This window comes from Dipodomys merriami, unplaced genomic scaffold, assembly GCF_024711535.1.
Source record: "Dipodomys merriami isolate MVZ:Mamm:240054 unplaced genomic scaffold, mDipMer1.0.p SCAF_33, whole genome shotgun sequence".
In the NCBI taxonomy this organism is placed as follows: domain Eukaryota; kingdom Metazoa; phylum Chordata; class Mammalia; order Rodentia; family Heteromyidae; genus Dipodomys; species Dipodomys merriami.
In genome coordinates, this window is record NW_027204826.1 from 8389483 (window position 1) to 8407238 (window position 17756).

Here is a 17756-nt window from a genome sequence, read left to right on the forward strand (position 1 = left end):
AGTTACTTGACTGCCTTGCCATATGTATGGCTGAATAGATTCCTTAGGCGATCATCTCAGAGAAGCAAGAAATTGATGCCTTTTTTTTTTTATGAACTAGCATCAAAAGTCACAGAACTAATACTGTACTGTATTCTTTAGAGGCATCGTCGCTGAGGCCAGTGTGGAACTTTGTTATGGAACCCAACTAAATAATTTGCTGGTTATGGTATTCATACCTTCAAGGGTGTTATTTATTAGAGTCTGTCTAGAGACAATTAATAATAAAATAAAAGTAATAAAAGATAGTTTCTAGCTTCATATATTTAATGGAAAGTTCCAGAAACAGTTTATGTCTTAAATTGCCACACTGGCCCGCCTTATCCTGCCCTGTATATGAATCATTTCCTTTTTTAATCGATGTCCACTTGGTTATAGATGGGTTGTTAAAGTTTCGCAGTGTTTTTATTAAGGTAAACCTTAGTTTTCTATCAGTGTCTTCAAAAGTGCAAGAGTAGTGATGGCAGGCAGCAGTTTAAATATGCCAAAAAGAAGCCACCAAGTTTTCCTTTTAAGTGTCTTCTAACACCGTCACACAGAAAGAAACGTATGCAGCACAACAAGATATTTTGAAATTTATATAACTTTTATTGAATTTCTTGTAATTACTCTTTTACTAGAGTCTGGTATTATCTGCAGTTTCTGGCATCCACTGTGGGTCTTGGAACATATGCTTGGGCACGTGGGGTGACTAATGTTCTGTGTTGCTAAGCTACAATGTTCAATAAGTGGGTCAAATGCATTTTCACCTTCCGATGGCTTCCCCGCCCCTCCCTCCCACAATAAGTTGATGAACACCTGTAGTTAGCTGTGTGTGGCTTTTTTCATTTAGCATACTTGTGAGATTATCTCTTGGGTATAAAAGTTGATTTTTTATAGTAGTTGCCATGTAGTATTCTGTTTTGGGAGTTTTTCGCTTAGTTTTCTGTTGATGGACATTTTCATTTTGGTTTGGGGCTATTAAGAGTATTGCTTGGTGCTGGTGACTTACACCTATAATCCTAGTAATCAAGAGGCTGAGATGTAAGGATCACAGTTCCAAGCTGCTCTGGCAGGAAAGTCCATGAGATTCTTATTCTCATAAACTGAAAGTGGACCTGTATGTAGCTCAACAGGTAAAACATTAGCGTTGAGCAAAAGAAGCTTAGGTACACCTAGGTAGGCCCTGAGTTCAACCCTAGGACTAGCACACACATACACAAACACACACACGACTTGCTACTCTAAGCACTGCAATAAATGTTTTCTTGTGAGTATGTCCTTACATCTGTTTATACATAGCGAAAATTTCAAATCGTACAGTATGTTTATGAAAATTTCAAATCATACAGAATACTTATTTAGTTTTAGTGAATTTTGGCAATGATTTTTCTAAGGAGTTGTACTGATTTTAATTGTATTTATAAATTAATGTACTATATTTTAAAATCTGGAAGATTCTTTGGAAGAAAGATATATTCTTGTATGAGAAACAACTATTTGGTTATTCTTACATATTTAGTATTTGAAATAGCTAGTGAAATTGGCATTGGATTATATTTATGTTAATTTTGGAAGAAATGATAAACTTATTTAGCAAGGAATTGCATTTGGGACTAGCTCATGATAGTGTCAGGCCATGGACCCTCATTCCTTTCTTTCTTTGGTTTCAGTGTGGTACTGTTGCTCAGGATGTTTTTTATTTTATTTATTTTCATTTACATTAGTTAGACAGATTGATAGCCTTTTAGATAGGGGCTCCTTTTTTTTCTGGGATGGCCTGGGCCTTGATTGTCCTTCCCCATAGCTTCCTGAATAGCTGGGCCACAGGATGCAGCACTAGCTTAATTGGTTGAGATAGAATCTATCCTTCTCCCTGTGATGGCTTTGAGCCCTGATTTTCCTGGTCTGTGACTACCAGGCATGAGCCACTATACCTGGCTGTGCAGTAGACTTGGTACATAAGTTGGGAATGGGAGTTGGAGAGCACAGGGAAGCATTTGTAAATGAAATGTCTTGAGAAACAAAGCCATTGAAATTGGAATTACACATAGGTATTATGTGATTGCCAGTAATTTGATGACTGGATTCAATTAGATTTGGTATATGATGATGGTATGTATCTTTTGTGAGAGAGCTGTAATGCTTGAATGGTGGGTGGTAGGGACCTGGTGGCAAGGGCCGCAAACAGTATGTGATTGAATTGGAAATGTATTTTCAATGACAAGTCCTAGAAATGTTTGAATATAAAAGTGATATAGTTAGGTTTTTTTAGGAGGATAATTGAAGCAATTAATAATTCTACCAGGTTAGATAGAAACCAGATAAAATGAGGAGGCACTGTGTTTTAGCAATGTAGGTAAGCATGGGAAAAGAAAATAATTTTTTTTACAGGCATTAGAATATATACCAGAAGAGATTGCAAGGTAATGTGCACAGTGTTTAGATTCAAGTGAATTTGAGTTTAGTTTGATTTCTTAAATTCACAGCCTCATGCTTGATCACTCCTAGCTGGTGCCTTACCACTTGAGCCATCCTTCACTCTGGCTTTTTGCTAGTTACTTCTGGAGATGGATTCTCGATTGATTTTAAACCGTAATCCTCCAAGTCTTAGCCTCCTGATTAGGATTATAGGCATGAGCTATTAGTACCTAGCTTAGATTTGAATTTTAACCTTGGCAATTACTAAAAGATCTAAAATGAGATGTCTGAATTTTACTTTTTTTAAAGATGTCATTCTGTAATGTTGGTTAAGCACTGGAAGCACACGAGCAAATGATCTACATATTCCGTAGAAGTTTCATGTAGCTGAGAAGAAAAGGCTACACTAGTATGTTTTCTCCAGACTGTGTATACAGTAGTGTTAACTGACATTTAGTTTTATTCTTGGAGTAACTAAAAGCCATCAGAAGATGATAGTTGGAGGATAGTTGAAATGTGGAGAAATTCCTGTGGTAGAATTGATAAAGCTTGGTAAGTAATTTGGTATACTGAGGAAGAGAGGCTTTAGAATTATATGCTTTCCTGATTTTGGCAACCAGTACCTCATAAGGTTTAGTTATTGTCTGATAAATCTTGCTCTTCTCTTTACCACAGATGAAGTCAGGACTTTGTAATACCTTTGCCTGTATTTTTAGCTTACTATCATTGTAATTATGCAATTCATTGTGATTTACTTGTGGCCCTCCACATGAAGACTAGAGATGACTTTTTTTTTAACTAACTGCATTTTCTTGCACCTAATAGACACTTAAATTCCAGTTGATAGATTTTGAATGAAAGACTTGTAAGAATTTGATGACCGACAAGTAGTGGTTAAACTAAGTAAAAATAAGGGGAGAAAAGAAAGAATGGCATTTTTTTGTACATAACTTGGAGATTAGGAATATGAAGAGTAGAATGAAGTGTGTTGGGGGGGGGTGCACATGCTTGCGCACAGGTTGTGGGGCTTAAACTCAGCCTGGGTGCTGTGCCTGAACTTCTTTTGCTCAAGGCTGTCTGCTATGTGAGCCCCAACTCCACTTCTGGATTTTTGTTGTTTAATGGGAGATAAGTCCCATGGACTTTCCTGCTTGGGCATCTGTCAAACCCTAACTCCCACATCTGAGTTTAACAAATATGCTAAGAAGATACAGTTGCATGTCTTTGGTAATTGGTAATTGCAGTATTATAACTATAGATAAGGACTTCAAGCTACATAAGGACTTCAAGCTACATAAAGGTAGAACAGTGGTAATGGGGCAAGTTAAAAATTCAGATACACGCACTAAATTAGAATCATTGCAGGTCCATTCTAAGTAGGTGTATGTTTATAGATTCCTCAAGTAGTTCTACTATAGACAAGTTTTGAAAGTTCTCTGGGGCCTTAAAATTTGGTTTAACTTCATTAAAAATACTGCAGGGTATTTTATTACATCAGCCTGTAGGACACTGGGTGGATTTCTTTGTGAGATTTAGGTCTTAATTATGATAGAAAAGTGAAAGACTTGAATTCCTGTTTATAAATGAGTTAAGAATTTACAAAGATGACTTTGGGGCTTGCTCTAAGCTTTAAAATAAGTTTTTGTTTTGTAAGTATTACAATCAGTAGATTTATTAATTGAGAAAATAACTCCAACAATATGTTGAGTGTCAGCAAGGCATTCTACATTTCTTCTTTTTTCTTGTGTGTATTTGTGTTTACTGGCAGTAGGGCTTGAACTCAGAGCCTTAAACTGTTACTTGGCCCTTTTTGCTCACAGCTGGCACTCTACCTACCCCATATCTTCAATTCATTTTGCTAGTTAATTACAGATATGCACTGCTTGGCTGGCTTTGAACAATGACCTTCAGATCTCAGCCTCCTGAGTAGTTAGGATTACAGGTATAAGCCACAAGTACCTGGTTTCTATGTTGTTTTAGTACATGGTGTCTCTAAAAACAACAGTCTTTCCCTGTGGACTCAGGTCAGAGGATCTGCCCCTGGTTGTTACTCAAGGCGGCAGTGTATTTATATCCATGTTTGTAGATAACAGATGCTCAGCATATTAAAAGCAGAATTACTGTAGGTATCTGAAAGGGATTAGAGGTATAGAGTCGGTTTTCATATATTTTTAGCCTATGTGTAGTGTGAATAGAGTAATTAATGAACAGGAAAATGTCACCTTTTGGATAAAAACGGGAACTTGCCTCTGCCAAGTTCAGGCTACAAGGCCTGCTCAACCACCTTGCCTCTCATACTGGCAACAAGCAGTAGGGTAATTTGTCTCTTGATGTATTTTTGGATCTTCTTAAATATTTCAGAAGATGGAATTGCTTTTATTTTATAATGAAGCTTAGTTTTAAAAAAAATTGGAAGTTTATCCAGTTTTCTATGTAAAGAGAATTGAGTGAAGTGTTTTATATTTTAGGTTAAAAATACGTCCTAAGAGACTGATTTTAGAATTCACCACCTCCTCAGAAGTTTGGCAAAGTAATGTTATATTGGTTTTATTGTTTGAAATTCATATTGCATGAATTATCTTAATGTCATATTGGAATAATGACATGTTCAATAAATTTGAACACTTGTCAATTTAAAAGCATTTCTGTAAGTATTGAATGTGCTACCAGGTAGACTATATGAGGGACCTAAGTGGGCTGCTGAAAGAATTTATAAGCAATTAGTACGATATGAAATATAAAATGATACACGTATAGAGATCGAGGATATAGGTTTGGCTGTTAGACTGTGTAGATTAGTAATCACTTCCATTTGTAAGCATATTATATACCAGGCATTGTTGTGGCTAATTAGATGTCATTCATACTAATGACAGCTTATATTACTGTTAATTCTGTCTACATAGAAACTGAGATTCAGTAAGGTTAAGTAATTTGCCCAAGATTTCTCAGCTAGTAAATGACCATGCAGGCATGAATCCCAGCCTTGACGTTGGAACCTGTTTGTATTCTGCTGAGCACTGTGCCTCATAAACGAGGGGACTGGAAGATAGTATTTGACTGTAGTCGTTCTAAATTTACATGCAGCTTGTAATTATTTGAGGTCAATTTGTCAGCTGCAAAATATTTTATCTTTCTCATTTCTGTTTGTGAGTTGGAAGTTGTTCTGAGACCTCTGGGATCTCTTAAGTCCACATACTATTTCAGGAGAAAAGAAGAAAAACCTGCCTTGAGTACATTGTGTATTTCAGGAATGTCATTGCTTCTTTATTACTTATTCAGTGATGCTTGCATCCTTCTTAGGAATTATGGCTAAGATAGGAAAGTAGAGGAAATAGAGTTACTTCTTACAGGGATTATAAATTCTATTTACTATAATCCACTAAAGTTTGGTCAACTGTAACCCTTATCTGGATTTGAAGCTTAGTCTTCCTAGCTGCTTGGCTATGAGCTTAAGCACTGATGTTTCAAGCCTTCATCTGGTGCTGGGTCCATGTTGTTACTAGTGTGAAGGTTTTAATTATGAAATTTCCTTCTTCTTAATCATCTCATCTTTGCTTATTTTGCTTCTCAGATTTGCTTTGATACATAGTTGGGTAGAGAAATTTTAAGGGGAAAATGATTGGCAAGAAGGATCTCTACCTCCTGGGGTTTTTTTACATGTGATTTTTTTTTTTTTGTCAGAATCATATTATGATTGAGGAGGTCTGCTAAATTTCACTCAGGAAGTTTGGTTAAGACTATGCATGGAAGTAAGAAAGATACATACGTGGTCAAGAGAGATATATTTGTATATTTTGTGTTAGTCTTTCATAAAACAGAATGTAATGGGTTTGTGACTGAGAATGAGTAAAACATAGTTTGGTAAAGCACTCCAGGTATTTTTGCTGCTGTTAGATGACTACTTAATAATGCACAGTAAGTGGGTGTGTGTGTATGTGTGTGTATATTTAGAATTTGCAACCCATTGCTCCTTTACTTTAAGAATCCTGTGATGAATCATTAGTCTCATTGAAACTGTTGCCATATTGTTATACATCCTTTTTCATCTGTTATATTCATTTATTTGTCATAAAACTCTGTATAGCAAAACTAAGCCAAAACAAAACCTCCAACCCCTCAGTATAAAGTCAGTAGATTTTGATTTTAATTTCAAAATTGATTCTAAAATCTTGGGCAGGTCAATCACCCTGCATCTGATTCTTATTAGTATTAAATTGTTGTGAGACTTTTAAACTATGATCAGAGTACCTTGAGAACTCTTATACTACATAAAAAGTACAAGGAATTTTTAAGGATAAGTACCTTACCCAAAGTGCCTGAGACATATAGTCTCAGATTTCAGTTTTCAGTGCTTCTCAGATGTTTCAGATTTCAGTGCTTTTCAGCTTTTGAAATATTTGTATAGACTTTGCTGGTTGAGTATTCCTAATTCAAAAATCCTGAGACTGAAATGCCCGCAAATGTACAACTTGAGTTGTTGACTTGGTGTTTCAGACATTTTGAATTTTGTGGGCATATTTCATTTTAGGGTTAGGGATGCTTATCCTATATCACATTTTCTCAAGAGAAGACATTTTAAAGAAAATTACATGCTAGCAAAGTCTTCAGAAAATTTCCTGTGATAATTATCCTTGTGATACATTTTGTATGAATACCTGATTTACAGCTTCAAAAATTATTATTTGAACAATGAATTGAGTTTATATATTAAGTGTTTCTAACTAAAGATTTGTTTAATTTATTAGAGTTACTAAGCCTACGCTCAGATCAAGTTAGCAGCTAGACTGGTGTGACAACCTGTTTTTAATCAGTGACTCAAAGCTGTGATCACCCTGATGTCACCGAATGGCCACAGCTTGTAAAAGGTAATTTTGAACGTTATTTTACAGCCTTTAAAAGGCTGTCATTGTAAAGTAAAATACATGCTATACATACAAACAAAGAAAATGTATAGTTAGAAGGAACATTGTAAAAAATAGAGGACCTAAGAATTGACCTTTTATTTATTTTTTTCTTTCTGTACCAGTTTGGGGGTTTGAACTCAGTGCTTCTTGTTTTTTCTTGACTTTTCTGCCCAATGCTCATGCTCTACTACTTGAGCTACATTTCTTCCTCCTTACTTTTTACTGGGTAATTGGAGATAGTCCCTGGGAATTGTCTGCCTGGGCGGGCTTCTAACTTCAGTCTCCAGATTTCAGTTCCCTGAGTAGCTGGGATTATAGGCATGAGCCACTAGCACCAGCAAGAGTTGACTTTTTTGTCCATTTAATTTTCCTGAAATGTTTCAGTGCTTCGCTCCCATTCCTATCCATGAGATAAGAAACTACCACCAAAGATTTGTTTACATGGATAAAGAAGTATTAATCAGGATTCAGGTTTTAAAATATGAACATTTTACAGAAGACATGGAAAATGTCTTAGTGTATGCTTTATCCCCCCTCACCCCTTTGCCGATACCAGAACTTGAGGCTTTCTGTTTGCTCTGCTTGCATGCTCACCACCACTTGAGCCATGCCTCTAGTCTAGCATTTATTGGTTAATTGGAGATGGAGTCGCATGCTTCTCTGCCTGGGCTTGTTTTAATCCTCCAGATTTTAGCCTCTTGAATGGCTGGAAATATACATGTACATACACACATACATATATGCCACCATGCTACCATTACCCAGCTCTGTATATTGTAATAAGCCACCAGTGCCCAGCTTAGTATACATTGTAATCTATGCCTTTATGTGGCGGAAGTTAAAATACTTGTCTAGAAGTTTTTGCATCTTTAATGAAAATAATAAGCTGTTCTCTCAGAGAGTTACAGTGGTGTAAAAGTAGCTTTATAGAATGCAGTAGCTACACTCAGTGTTACTGGAAATGAGTCAGCATTTGAATTTACTAGCTCATACTGCACTATTCAGATTAGTGGTGTTTTATGGTCATATTTTCTTGTTGTTTAATGACCATATTTTCTCTCCTTCAATTAAGACCTAAAAATTGATACTCCTGAGATTTATTTTTTAATATTACTTTAAAATGTTTCTATTTGAAACTGTCTTTCTGGTGAATCTCCTGGCAAACTTTAGGATATGTCATACTTTTTTTTTTTAAACATCTTTATTTAAAAATTTTTTCCTTTGTTAAATCTTTTGAATTTTTATAACATTTTCTAAAATTAAGATCATGTACAAGATTCCTAAATACATTATTTAGGAGCCAAAATGTAGATTGGGAACTATTAGAAGAGGAGATAGATAAGTATATGTTTATACACATTTGCATGCTTGTATACATATACATATACATATATATATATATATGCCATGTTTTGAGAGTTTGAGTCTTGATTTTAGAATTTTTTTTTCTTTTAATGATACTAGGGTTTGAACTTGCTAGGCAGGCACTGCACCACTTGAGCCATACTTCTACCCCCTTTTACTTTAGTTATTTTTTACATAAACTCTCAAGCTTTTGCCTGGGTCAGTCTTGGCTCCAGCTCACAGATTTTTACATACTTCTACCAAGTAGCTGGGATCTTAGGCAGGTGCTACCATGTCTGGTATATATGTTGAGGTAGGTTTTTGCTAGCTTTTACCTAGGCCACACTCCTGATTTCTGTATCCTAAATTGCTGGGATTATAAGTATGAGCCACCACACACAGCCATAGACTAATTTTAGAGTAACTAATTTAGAATATTAGAGAAATTACTATAAGCAAGGGTGTCTGGAAATTTATTCAGACATGTACTATGATTATTGAACACATTTCTATTAGTGTATATATATATATTCACTTCTCTCTGGTTTAAAAAAGCTGACAATTTGAATAGAAAGCAACTTATGTTTCAGACCCATGACAGATTTATTTTAGGGCTAATTATCTTTGAATCCTCACTGCTCTCTTGGCTTTCTAGACTTGATTGGCTTAAATTATTTGGTTTGACTTAACTGGTTTTTGATATATGTAAACATATTAGATTACTAATTGATGTTTACAATATTTTGGTGCGATTTTGTTACTAATACATATTTGCTTCTTTAGGGAACATGATTTGGGAAAAAACCTGTAGTTGCCTTTTGATGATACTTTCAATTTTTGTACAGTTTCAGGATCTTAAAACTTGGAGCACTTATTGTTCTTTTGAGATGGATTAATTTCCCTTGTTTTATCTTTTTACATGTTAATTTGGAACTTTTTTTTCTATTTACCTGTATAAAAGCTTCTAATCTGCTTCTCTTTTCTCAGTGCCAGTATTTGTTTTGTAAGCCGGCAGTTTTTCCTTATAGTATGACATTTGATGCTAGATGATTACACAGTCAACAATGAGTCACCTGGTTATCATGAAATTTGTGTTCTGTTTTGAGGATTCGAGTCTGGAAGCAGTCTTGTATTTACCTACAGAACTGGTAGAGAGCACATGCATCATATAGGTGATTTGCTTATTCCCTTGGGGAGACAGTGCAGAAAATTTGTATTGATGTCATTGCTGTGACACTGCTACACTTATTTGGCCAGTCCTGGGGCTTGAACTCAGGGCGTGGGCACTGTGTCTGAGCTTCTTTTTGCTCAAAGCTAGCACTCTACCACCTGAGCCATAGTGTCACTTGTGGCTTTTTGTTTTTTGTTTATGTGGTACTGAGGAATTGAACCCAAGGCTTTGTTCTTGCTAGGCAAGTACTATACCACTAAGGCACATTCCTAGCCCCACCTGCCTCAGTGGTTCCTATATTATTTTGTATAGATTGAAAATATAAATAAAGGTCTTTTTGCATTATTGACTTAGAATGTTGAATGGATTGTGATGTGTAATTTTGAAATCCTAGTATAGAAATGAGGTTTTCTTTTAAGTGAGGAAATTTAGGATAGAGCTGATTTTTTAAGATTACTTTTTATCTCTTGTGATACTGAGTATTGAACTTGAGGCCTCCAGCCCACTAAGCAAGTGTTCTACCACTTAAGCCAAGCTCTAAGCCCTTGAAGATTCTTCTGTTTAAAAAAAAAATTAAAATTAAAATTCTATAGTCTAATACATTCACAAATCACTTCCTTGTATGCCTGTTTAAAGGGAGAGGTGTATGTGTGTGTGTGTGTGTGTGTATGTATGTATGTATGTATGTATGTATGTATGTATGTATGTATGTATGTATGTATATGTATGTGTACACTGGAGCTTGAACTCAAGGCCTAGATGCTGTCCCTGAGCTTTTTTTTTTTTTTTTTTTTGATCCGTGTGGGGACAGTGGGCCTGGGCACTGTCCCTGAGCTCTTCAACTCAGGGTGAGTGCTCTACCACTTGAGCCATGGCGCCACTTGAGCCATGGCGCCACTTCCAGTTTTCTGGTGGTTGATTAGAGAGTCTCACAGACTTTCCTGCCTGGACTGGCTTTGAACCTTGATCCTCAGATCTCAGCCTCCTGAGTAGCTAGGCTCCCAGCTTGTCCCTGAGCTTTTAAAAAAGTTAAAGGCAAGTGGTAGAGCACTCACCTTAAGCTGAAAAGTGCAGGGACAGCAACCAAGGCCAGAGTTCAAGCCCCACAACACACGCACGCACGCACGCACGCATGCATGCATGCACGTGCGCTTCTGCAAGTGGTAGAGCACTCACCTTGAGCTGTGCAGGGACAGCACCCAACGCCAGAGTTCAAGCCACACAACACACACACACACACACACACATGCATGCATTCATGCATGCATTCACGCATGAATGCACACACGCACGTGCGTGCTCAGCTACTTGAACCACAGCTCCCATTTCCAGCCTTTTGGTGGTTAATTGGAGATCAGGCTCATATTTTCTTACCTGGCTTCAAACCATGATCAGATCTCAGCCTCCTGAATAGCTAGGATTAGAAGAATGAGCCATACTTAAATGTTTGAAAAAATCATTTAGGGAATTTGTAATCATTAGAAATAGGTTCTTAAATTATCCACTTTATAACATTGACTCCTACCAGTGATACTTTTTATGGAGTAAAAGAGATTTTTGTTTGCTTTTTTAAGATAGGGTCTCATCATGTAGTTGTGAGTGGTCTTGAACTTGAGATCCTCTTGCATCAGCTTCACTAGTGCTGATGTTGGGCCACTCTGTTTGGTTCTGAGGTTTCTTTTTGTTGTTGTTGTTTGTTTTAAAGTAACACACTAGGGATAGGAAAAATTGTTCCCCAAAATGAAAGTGAAAAACTTCTTAATGCCTTAGAATTTTAAGACTTCATATATATTTATATATTTAGAAATAAAACAGTTGACAACTATTTTACACTAAAGTTAGTTATTGATTATACTGCGGATGATACACTTTTGGTTTTGGCAGTTACTGGGGTTTGAACTTACAGCCTTGTACTTTGTAGACTGGCACAATACCACTGAACCACACCTCCAGCCCTGTTTTTCACTGGTTAGTTTTTAGGGTAGGGTTTGGCTTCCTGCCATGAGCTCCCCAAGCAGCAATCTGCTAACTTCAGGTTTTCCGTCATCATTGGACCACTGTGTCTAACTTTCCTCCACAGCAAGAGTCTTGGACTTTTCTGCCAGTACTGGCCTGGTACTATTGTTCTCTCATTCTCAACATCTGTTGCTTGGGATGACAGGCACAGGCCACTGTGCTTAGCTATGGGTTATTAAAGGGTCTCATGTACTTTTCTGTAGATGAGGCTGGCCTTGAGCCTCAGTCTTGCTGTTGGCCTTCCAAGTAGCTGGGATTATAGATAGGCTTGAACATTGGGCACCTGGCTTACTTATATGATGCATTTTTGACAGGTGTTCTTGCTAGTGTGTGTGTGTGTGTGTGTGTGTGTGTGTGTGTGTGTGTGTTTGAGACAAGATAATCATGTTTGTCTCTGAAATGTGCCAGAGCTATTAGATTTTTGTTTTTTCCTTTTTTTGGTAGATGTTTGGTAGACCTTTTCTTAAACAGTCACCTAGTTAATATTTTAGGCTTTCTATGTGTACACATACACACACAATATGTATATATGATGCTTAAATCAGGTTAAACATTTATCTCGTCAGACTTTAAAATTACTGTGTATTAGCTATACAGAAGGGGGTGTGCTGTTCCATGCTTGTATGCAATGTATTCTAGTCAGCCTAGTGCCTTTAACGTGAAAGCTGTCATAGACAGTTCCTAAATGATTGTGGCTACCCTTTAAACACACACACTCACACACACACACACACACACACCACACACACACACACACACACACACACACACACACACACCAAAAAAGTAGTTGGTGAGCCTAGTATTTAGTGTGTTTGCCCAGTCTGCAGTTTGCTGACCCCCTTCCCGATCTTTTAAAAAAAAAAAAAAATTAAGAGCAGGAAAATCACTTTGTTACTGGGATAACCAGTACTTGGCTATAGAAAAATTCACAGTTGTGTGTTTTTATTACAAATCTTTCACTTTTCAAATAATTATGGCTTATATTCATTTGTCAAATACAGTATTGGTACTTTTCTTTCCTTTGCATTTTATTAGTCCTTAAACTAGATGTTTTCTATGGCAATCTGATCCGACCACTATTTTTTTCTTACATTGAAGTCTTTATTTTTACAATTCTTACTTAGTGCTTAAGCTTGTTTTAGAGTTTGCCTTCCCAAGTTGCATGTGTGTTCTTTGCACTATGGAGTGCTATGCTAACTTTTCCTTCATTGCATTTTGCAGATCATCAGGAGAATCCCAGTCTGACAACACTGAAACTAGCCGAATGTAAGTATAACTTGGTTGAGGCTGGGGAGTAGTTTAAGTTACACTACACTGCTTTAAATGGTATCACATTATTTTAAAACAATTTCTAGATAGAAGAAAAGTAATGACTTAAAAATGTATCAAGAGATAAGAACATATTTACTCTTTCTCTACCAAATACTTCTACCCTTCTTACGCTAAGACACTGGATAATCTGCTTTTGACAGTTATCTAGTAATTGATAATTTACTTGTAATTATCTAGGAAATAGATAATTATTTATTTGTGCAATTACCTATAGTGCATATTCCTGAAGATGCTTACATCTCTACTCCCCTTGCATTTGTGAGGAAATTAGGAGACTAGGTGAAGAGTACAGTAACCTTAGTGTCTGTTATCAGGCAGTTTGGCTCATTTTAAAGCAGGATTGTTTAAATGCATCCTTAGGATCTAGATCCTATATTGTGGATGAAAGATGTATAAGAATTTTCCTAATTCTTATAATATGTACAAAGAAGCTTATACATAGATGAAAGACTCTGCGGCACATCTTTTCTGTCATTGAAATAGGATGGTATTGGGGATGCATTGGACACACAAGTACCTCTTGGATGATAGGAACTTAAGTCCACATGGCAGAAAGACAGATGTGACTAGTCTTTTAATGTTACTGGGAGTTGGGCAGCTGGAAACTTGAGTTAGGGTTATTTTAAGTAGAAGCGTGCCCAAGGTCATGAGGCAGCATACTGAGTGTAGGAAGTAGTAGGCAATTGAGGTCTTTTAGATTATTGATTGAGAGAAGCATCAAATAATGGAAATGAATTGATTGTTAAGACATGACTCAGTAGGGCTTTGTATGCTATGAAAAGGGTTTTGGCTTCTGTCTCCTAGATATGAGGGAATCATAAGCCATTGGCTTAGTATTAGTCCTGCCAGGCATTTTGATTTCCATTTCCTGGAATTCATTTTGATGCTTATTACTTTATATATAATCAGAGACATTGTGCCTTTGGGTTCTTCCTCTCAGACATTGAAAACAATGAATTTAATAGCAGAAAGTCGATTTAAAGACAAATGTGGTATGGTATTAGGGTAATTAGGGCATTAGTAGTTGTTCAGTCACTTAAAGCCTTAATAAGGCAGTGCTATAATGAGGATTCATGATCAGATTTTTTTCTGAATTTAAGGCAAGTATTCAGAAAATGAAATAAGTAATACTGGGGTAATTTCTTGTAAGAATTTTAGATGTTTAACATTATATAGGTAGTCATTATTAAAACAAGGTTTTTAAGATGTAAAGTTTCAGGTTGAATAAGTGGAAAGACCCTCATCAGGAGGTGTAAAGATAGATATGATTAAATGGTATGTGATTAAATGGTATGGGTTAGCAAGTTTGACAAAATTAATTTTTTATCTGTAAATAGATCACATCATTCCAAATGCTTATGAACATTGTGAGTCTCAAAGTTTAAAGTTATTCCTCAAATTATGTGACTCTGTAACTTCTAAAAATTGTAAAATAAACATGAAAAAGTTGAACATTTGAGTGGTATTATGAATGTTAATACTGTTGTGCAGTCATCACTAGAACTCTGCCAATTCTAGGGGTTGAATTCAGGGTGTTATGCTTGTTGATTTCGCTTGCTTGGCTACCACTTAAGCCGTGCTTCCAGCCTGGCTTTTTGCGGGTTATTTTGGTGATGGAGTCTTGTGGACTTTTCTGCCCAGATTTACTTCGAACCACAATCCTCTGGATCTCAGCATTCTGAGGAGCTAGAATTACAGGCAAGAACCACTGGCACCTGGTTAAACATTTTCTTTTTTCTCCATTTTTTGGTTCATGCTGGGATTGAACTCAGGACCCTCATGCTTGGCTAGGCAGGCATTCTACCACTTGAACCATACCTCCAGCCATCACCAGAACTCTTAATTTTGTAATACTGAAACTGTGCCCAGTAAGTCAGTTGCCCGTACTCACTGCTCCTGGCAACTACCCTTATACTTACTATCTTATTTGTAGCTACCCTGAGTACCTCATGTAAGTGTATGCATCAGGTTTTGCCTTTGGGTGATTAGTGTGATTAGTGTATTTCACTTAGTATATGGAATGTCCTCAGATTTCATGCATGTTAGAGCATATGTCAGAATTTCTTTTTAAGGCTGAATAATACCTCTCTATATATGCAGTACTTTGTCCATTTATCTGTTAATGATTATTTTCATGATTTAGCTGTTGTGAATAATGTTGCTATGAGTATATGTATACTGTTTGAGGTCCTGCTTTAAATTATTCTGGGTATATACCCGCAAGTGGAATTACTCAGTGATAGGGTAATTATGTGTTTATTATTTGAGAACTTGACATTGTGTTATCCGTGGTTTCTATACTTTTTACATTGCACCAGTAGTGCACAAGGATTTCAATTTTCCTACATCTTTGTTAAATAAACTTAATTTACTTTTTGGTAGTAGTTACCTAATGGATGTGAGGTGGCATTTCATTGACTTTTTATGAAATATTTTTTCACATTTTGTGGAATACTATGAAGAATATGAGTTTTGGTTAAAGGATTTGCAATACTGAAAACGTAGAAAGTTACTGAGTTTATTATGGAAGAAGCAGAGTAGTAACTATTGAAAATCTAATGCACTGAACAGCCAGCTGAGGTTAGAAGACTTTCATACTTGTAATCTAATGACTTCTCCAGGAGCCAAAAAGTTATTTATGGTATTTCAGATTGTGTTTTAGCAGATTCAGTGAGACAGAACTAATCACATAGAATTTTCACATTATAGTAGTTAAATCTATATGCTCTTGACAGTGCCATGTTTGGAAAGATGGTGGGGCCAAACTAAGTTGTAGGATTATTTGCAAAAGAGAGTTGTGTCGTGTAGTCTAGTTGTTAGATGGTTAGATGGTTGGAGTACGATTTGCAGTACTCATCACACTGTAGAAACAAGAAATGATTATCCATGGATAAAATCACCTTTTTAAAAGGTAAGGAAACCAGATGAGAGGTGGGGTATGGCATGGAAAAAAGAAACAATGCATTGAAGAGGTTTGGAAGATCATATTACATTTCCTGCTTTACCTGTCCCTCTACCTCAGCATCAGCCATGGACATGGCGGGAGTGGGGGGTGTGGTGGGAGGAGGAGGTTGGGTTCTTAATAACACCCAGGGCTTGGTCAGTCCCTGGCTATGGATTCCAGCTAGTACCCAATTGAACTTCCAGGCCATCCCAGTGCCAGACCAAATCCTATAATCCAGGGCTCTAGGCTTGCCCAGTGCCAGGCTGAACCTCCAAATCCATATCTAGCCTAACCTCTAGGGCTCTACATTCCAGTAGGCCCAGGATTCAGGCCAGACCTGGATCTGCATATGCTTAGTCCCCTCTAGGCTCCAGCTCCAGGATCATCCCTGTACTAGGTCAGCCTCAGCAGCCTTCTTTCAGGGACCTGCCCGCTAGGCCAGCACCTCACTCAGCCTCCCGACTGGCTCTTCCGGATCCTGGCTACACGGGCTGTCACAGAACTAGTTTGACTCCAAACCAGGTTCTCTGGCCTCAAGCTTCAGTGATCCAAGAGTATTAAACCAACCCGCCTGAGCCTTCTGTTACCATGCCCTGTGCTGAGGCTCCAGGATTTCTTTCCCCAAGCAACTGGCCAAATACTGTGTGCTCAGCCATCAGGTTTATCTCAGGAAACTCACATGTTATGTCCATCCCAGTATAGGAGTAGCTGCTGCATATTTAGCCTTTAGGCCTACCCCAGTGCCCATTAGTCTCCATGGAACTCTGCATCATGCCAGCCCCTGTGGATGTAGATTTTTGGCATGTATGGGGATATGGATCCTTATGGACCAAATCAATAAACCCACTCCTGTAAATCAGGCTTCATCTCCAGTCTTTTAGATGCAGGGTAGAGGCCTGCCTACGTGCTGACCTGTGGGATTGCCTGTTTAGTCAGAGACTCAAGTGCAGGCCTACCCATGGTCACATCAGATGATGTGCTGAAAATTTCTTTACAGGTTGGCTGTTTTTTAAAGGCAAAACACATCTACAAAGACCAGTCAATCCTTACTTCTTCAAATATTGAGACACCAAATATGACCACAAGGATCAAGAACAGTCGGAAACATGTCACCACCAAAGGAACAAAGTAAAGCACCATTACCTAATCCTAAAAAATGTCCATTTGATAATTCAAACTCCCTCCCCTTCATTTTCTTCCTCCCTTCCCTCCCCTCTTACCTTCTCCTCTCTTTTCCCTTCCTCTTCCCCTCCTTTCTTGTCTTGGCTTTGGGATTGAGCTCAGGGCTTTACACATGTTAGGCAAGCATTCTATCACTATGTCCTTTATTCCTTTTGTTTTTATTTTGATTTTTTTCTAGACAGGATCTGAAACGTTCTGGCCTTGAGTTTGTGATCTTCCTATGTACCTTTTTGGAGTTGCTGGGTTTACAAGCATGCACAGCATGCTTAACAAGAATAATAGTTTTTAAGGAGGCAGATGAATTAAAAAAAAATACAGAGATGTAATTCAGGAAAACAGCAACACAAATAGAATATTAAGAGATTGAAACTATTTAAAAGAAATTCTGAAATTGCATCATTGACAGAATTGATGTAAC

General features: G+C 37.2%; 1 protein-coding gene across 6 annotated transcripts in view; it reads left to right on the plus strand.

Moving 5' to 3' along the window:
- Positions 1-17756, plus strand: part of Ube3a (ubiquitin protein ligase E3A) — an 81900-nt gene that overhangs the window by 14401 nt on the left and 49743 nt on the right. For 2 of the 6 annotated variants that reach the window (XM_070043077.1, XM_070043078.1), the window contains 2 exons: positions 13102-13146; positions 17154-17284. In XM_070043077.1, the coding sequence (XP_069899178.1) occupies positions 17232-17284 (53 nt within the window). In that variant the 5' untranslated portion in view covers positions 13102-13146; positions 17154-17231. Of the gene's footprint in view, positions 1-7187; positions 7308-13101; positions 13147-17153; positions 17285-17756 lie in introns of all 6 variants that reach the window. The other 4 variants (XM_070043079.1, XM_070043080.1, XM_070043076.1 and 1 more) reach the window with 3 other exon arrangements.